The sequence below is a fragment of the Ixodes scapularis genome, unplaced genomic scaffold, assembly GCF_016920785.2.
Source record: "Ixodes scapularis isolate PalLabHiFi unplaced genomic scaffold, ASM1692078v2 PGA_scaffold6__148_contigs__length_123643588, whole genome shotgun sequence".
NCBI lineage: Eukaryota > Metazoa > Arthropoda > Arachnida > Ixodida > Ixodidae > Ixodes > Ixodes scapularis.
In genome coordinates this window covers 107,248,296-107,253,843 of record NW_024609881.1, presented here as the reverse complement: position 1 = coordinate 107,253,843, position 5,548 = coordinate 107,248,296, and the positions used below count along the sequence as shown (strand labels likewise).

At 44.9% G+C, this 5,548-nt stretch overlaps 1 protein-coding gene across 1 annotated transcript; it reads right to left on the bottom strand.

The window, feature by feature from the left end:
• Nucleotides 1-255: 255 nt before the first annotated feature.
• Nucleotides 256-3,315, bottom strand: LOC115326452 (toxin-like protein 14). Its single transcript, XM_029987330.4, has 3 exons — nt 3,111-3,315; nt 2,177-2,288; nt 256-435 (listed from the first exon to the last, which is right to left on the bottom strand). Exons 1-3 carry the CDS (start codon nt 3,211-3,213, stop codon nt 291-293), a joined length of 360 nt encoding a protein of 119 aa, XP_029843190.2. The 5' UTR covers nt 3,214-3,315; the 3' UTR covers nt 256-290.
• Between the last annotated feature and the right edge of the window lie 2,233 nt (nt 3,316-5,548).

The following is a 5,548-nucleotide window of genomic DNA, read 5'->3' as shown; positions in this document are numbered from 1 at the left end:
CTTCGTTGTGCCACTGAGCATGATCTTTCGTCATGCTCAGTGCCACAGAGCAGAAAGACTTCGCAAGTCTCAACGTAATTGCAGCCTCGCCGTTGATCGAGATCCATCAGTGGATGGCAACGATTGGCTCCTCCAAGGACATTGCGGGAAAGTATATTGATTTGGGATTTCTTAGCTTGTCAATCGAGACATGCGTGGCGCATGGTGTGGAACTGGCGTTGACGAGTCAACGAGAAAAGACACCAAAACACGAAATTGGGGATCGGCTGTATTGTTCGTAATTACAGGTATTAGTCATCGCTCGACTCTTCGGCAGTACTGTTGTGTAGGTGCGAGTCTTCCTTCACTTCGCAAGTGAGTTGTGGGCAGCACTCTGGGTAGACGCCATGACCCGGGATCAACCTGCAACCTTCTCCGACCCCAACGACTCCGCACCTTTCAGCGGAAAGCAAAGGGAACATGAGATTATTCCGATCAAAATAAACTATGCGGAGCGCAATTTCGTCTGCTACTTTTGCACGGGTTGTGGTAACGTCAGAACGCCGAGCTTTGATTGATTCTGATTTAAGGATAGTGGATAGACCTCTGATTGGCTCTGATTGAGGGATAGGGGGTAAACCTCAAGGCAACTAGCATTGAGGTCTACCCACTACTTTTCAGTAAGAGCCAATCAGAGGTCGGCGTCTTTCTGACGTCATCATAAGCCCTGCAAAAGAAGCAGACGAACTCGCGCTCCGCATAGCCACCGACATAGCCTAAGAAAGCTGGGGCGAGGCGAGTCCCGAGCACGTTATTAACATTCAGCAGCCAATGAGGTTTCGCCATTAGCCGGTAAAGCCTCCAAAAAGCGTATCACGAAGGGACAAACATTAAAATATTAAGCCCCGCCTCCCGCTTCTTAAGCTTTCAGTTACGATGCAACAACTCAACTCTCTGACGTCACGGCACTGCGGTGGCACTGCTGTCGGTACTGTGCATGCGCACACGCTTCACCTTGTGAAAATATGCATGGTTTCTGCGCACGCGCACTGCCCAGACCATGGTGTGGAGAAACGGCGATATGTTTCTAAGCAGTGTGGTTGTCTATAGGAACTCTAGGCTATAGTCTATTGGAGGTTAAGAAGAGCAGGGCAAGCTCCTCTCATAAAGAACTACGGCCTTTTCACTAAGGAGGAAACTACCATTCAGGGCGAGCAGAGCGATTTGTGTAGAAAGGCCTTCCCCTTCTTACGTTACAGACTATCGCTTATTTCCCAGCGAAACCGTTCATCGGCGTGCACACCTGCATTCTCACTTCCTTATAATTGCAGGGCACGGGTATATGAGGTGCTCGAAGTAGCGAGTAGAGCCACTAAGTATGCCGAGCTTAGAGTAGCGACACTTCATTTTCCGGTTTGCTTGGGGGTTCTGCCATTTGTTTGTGCTTAGTGCAGAGCGGGCGCAAGAGGCCCATTTTCAAAAGTCCGCGCCAACGCCTCTCCGCCGTTGCCTGATCACATACTCTGAGCGTGTATTGGGCACGAAGACTGCTTGAACGTTCGGCAGAAACTCGGCTCTGGTCGTGTTGGACACGAGTGCAGACGTCAGCGTTCGGCGAGGACTCGGATCCAATCACGCGCTTCGTGTCCAAGCAATATCGACTGCCAGTGTAGCTTGATGGACTTTTGAAGAAATAGTCTGTCATCAGAGATAGTTAACATTGGGAAGCCTCAACTTCCTGATGTTTAGAGTGTCAGGAAGCACGGGCAATATCGTTTCTTTTGTGGCAGACTGTTTCAGCATGTGTGGTGGACAGAATCACGTTACCTTTAATCTCAAATAAAACTTTTAAAAAAAGAAAAAAAAAACTGGCAGTCATTATTTTAGGCACTAAGACGCCGTATGTATATTTAGGTCCAAGCGTTAAATGTTTATAGTGGCTCCAGTACCGACAGGCCCCCACTCGTCTGTTCGTACAGTAAAGAAGACGGCACAACCTGAACGCGTTAAAAACTCGTTTGTTAGCATTCCTTTTATAGATTAAAAACATCACTACAACTTATGCTGAGTCCTCTTTTCGAGGTTTGCTCTTCGAGATGAATAAGCCATCATTCCACGCTCAATTGGTGATTGCCTTACACTCCCAAATGTACAGAATAGTTACCCTTTACCGAATGCATATAATTGCTATACATACCCGAATATGGTAATATCCAAAGTGGTAGCATCGCACCTCCACGATTCGCACGGGTTCTCACTGAGGTGCGCAGTGCCATGTTCGATTGTGACGTTGTTGAAAAAACATTTTCCTGTTAAAAAAGGGCAGGTAATATTGTCGTAACCGGGAATGAATACCCATCTATATAATGCTATACGCACAGGCACCATAAGTTTGTATTCGGAATATGTTTTTTAATAAGATAGTTAAGTGTTGTAAAGCTATGACGGTGAAAAACTCCCCCCCCCCCCCCTCTCTTCAAAAAGAAAAAAATGCTGGAAATATGCAGAGTAGTCCCTAACTGATATATGTTTGTCTAAAAAGAAGTGATACAAAACACTTTCTCGGTAATAGATATGTTATAAAAATGTTCTTTTGTTTGTCTCTTCCACACTTGAATGCAGAAGGAAGATTTATTGCTCTCAAATGGTTTAGTTGGCTCTGACTTTGGGCTTGTTTTTTGTACGTCAATTTAAAAAATGCTCTGTACAAAGTGCGATGCATTATACATAAAATTTTACTGTAGGAATGTCTATGATTTAAATAGCGTTAGGATAGGTTTAAAAAGTAACATCGTCACTTTAGATTGTTTCTTACGTGGTTTCCTAATCCTAAAAAACGTACACGCATAAAAAGGAATGGCTGAATTAGATTTGATGGCTTTAAAATCAAGAAACCACAAGACGTTTTTGATGCTCGAATTTTATAAAATATAAATCACTATGAGTATTCCTCCGAAATCAATTAATCAACTGATTCAGGCCAAACATTGAATTGTTATTGCATGAAATTAAGTTGGAACGAAGGCTAAAATGTTTTGCCTTGCTTCGGGGAGCTTCATGACTGACGGCTACTGGGTCCTGCTTTTTACCATAATTATTTGGAGCAGGCACAGATAGGAATTCCCACTTACCGTCACGATCTTCGGCTTTTGCGCGAGCAACGTAAGCGTCCGCAAGACTCCAGGCTGTAAATACAGCCACAAGCCCAAAGAAAAGAGGAGAAGAAAACTTCATGATCACGTTCTGAGTTCTGTATTTTGTCTGAGCCTCGCGTGTCGCATTACCGATGCTCTTATAGTCGGTGGAGCCAAGTCGCGTCTTGCGAAACGGCGACCTTCGTGTTTATCTGCTATTCAAGCGCGCAATATATTCTTACACCTTAAAAAAAGGACTAAAAATAAGATAAGTGGAAAGGGCCTATCCAATCGGACCTCGGACGCTAATGGTCTGAAGTTTCTAGGCATATGCAACTTTGCGACTTATTCAGTTGTTTTGCTATCTGGCGGGGAATAATATTACCATACAGGCATTCAGCTTTAAGGCTTGCATTGGTTTGAATTTGTGTAATGTATTAAATTAACTTTTTTTTAGAAAAAAATTAAGCAGTCATTTAACACTGTTTCGTAAGCATAGTGCAAGCTGTGCGACTAACTTAAACTTGATTTTAATACTAAATGTTTTCTATTTTTATTTTGTTTATTTATAAAAAACAACATGGTTGTATCATTTTGTTTCCATTAAAGTTAGAGCGCTCCAAATTGTACCTTCTACACCGTCATTTTTTCCAATGCCAAAGACGGGGTTATCTTTTGATTCGGTATATTTAATGACTAGTTATGATTTGGTGCTCAATACGGGTATTGGGCTCAAGTTTAAGTATTCTACTTATTTCAAACAATACCCGCTTTGCTCGTCCTTTGTACTTATTTACCAGTAAACCTGCTTTCCCCTTTCAAGTTACAACTTCTAGGAGCTTTAAGGGCTGTTTATACCCCGACTTTGAGCTCAGTGACCGCGGCGTAGCGCAGAACGCGCGCCTTTCATTGGCCGGCAACCAAAAACTCGATATCTGCGACCAATCAGCATCTGTGCGCGCTGCGCTAAGCCGCGCCCGTCGACGTTACGTTCGAGTATAAACGTACCTTTAGCCGCATTTCTTCCACTTGTAATCTGTAGAGGACGAGGACCAACGCGGCACGTGAAGGGACCGCGCTACTAGTGAGAAGGAAAGGAAGAGAGTGACCGAAGGACGAGGCTCATGGCGAGCGAGGCGCGTGAAAGGGAACGAGACGAAAACCAGCAGCCAAGGTCGAGGACTGCCAGCCCAGGGACGAGAGCTGGACCCGTGTGACTTTCTCGGGGCGAATGGAACTCGGCCTGATCGGGTGATTTTGACGGGCGACCATACATCGCTACTATTATCTCCTTTTTGGAATGTTTGAGCCACCAAGCTTGTTAAACGGCTATTCATGACGGTTGTGGGACCGGCTGGCCAAGGTGAGCCTGTGACTTCACTGGCAGATTTTTGCTAAGATGCCCCTTGAAATTACAAAAATAAATATATTTTAATTTTTTATTCGAGTAAAAAATTAACAAGTAAAAAAATACGAGCAAAGATATTGAGCGCACTAGCTGCCGCGTTTGCAGGAGGGTGTCTTGAGACGTCTGCGTTTTTTCGCCCTCTTTAAACCAGACTGACGAATTCCTCTGAGCACTCACATCTATTGCAATAATTCCAAGGAGCGAGAGAAAATTCGTCAACTCCGAATGTGGCAAATAGGGAATGCACGAACTGATTGAAGCTGTCTCACGGCCGCAGCGTTCCGGGAGGAGAAATTTGAAACCCTTGTGGAGTAAATCCAACTCCGTCTCTCTTATGGTCACAGTTCAGGTACGTGGCAGCGAGCTCTTCCCGAAACAGCACACAAAACTAAGCCTTAATTTATCCCAGCAAAAGAGTCAATAATCACGTTGTCGGTGCATTTAAAAGAATGCGTTTTACCGATGCGGAAGCTGTTTTCTCGCATTGCATCGTTCCACGCGACCGATCGGAAAACAAAGCGCAAAGAGCTAAGCCTTAAGCACCCAAACGACCACCCATGAAACCAATTTCTGAGTCCCGAGGTTTGAAGGGTATTCGTTGTAACCCTGCCTCCACGTGCATCTTGTTTTGCAGAGGGACGTGCTATCGCTTTGACTCGCTGGCACAACCGGTGCTAAGCAACACTTTCGTCAATATACTATCGGCTCCAGTAGCCAACACCTACGTCAAAAGAGAAATGCTGCGAGTCCTAAAAGCGAGGCGCGCAGTAGTAGATGGCACCGAACTAGGACTAAATCAAGAAGGCGCCGGCTCATACAGAATGCAAACCCCAGAAGCGTTACGGCAGTAGCCTCCCTTCGTAAACTTAAAGAGGGGCTTTAGGTAAGGAGACAGAGACGGCATGGCCGCAGAGCACACGAAATTCTTGCCTGTTTTTTCCTGGTGTACTTTTCCTTTCGGAGGAACTGAATTTTACATGCTTAGACTTACTCTGTACGTTGCTTCATAGAAACGCTCATAACGCAT

Coding starts and splice junctions, on each gene's coding strand:
- LOC115326452 (XM_029987330.4), bottom strand. CDS start 3,213: ATGAAGTTTTCTTCTCCTCTTTTCTTTGGGCTTGTGGCTGTATTTACA. Junction 2,289..3,110: donor AAAAGCCGAAGATCGTGACG/GTAAGTGGGAAT, acceptor CTTTTTTAACAG/GAAAATGTTTTTTCAACAAC. Junction 436..2,176: donor TTGGATATTACCATATTCGG/GTATGTATAGCA, acceptor TTCCGCTGAAAG/GTGCGGAGTCGTTGGGGTCG.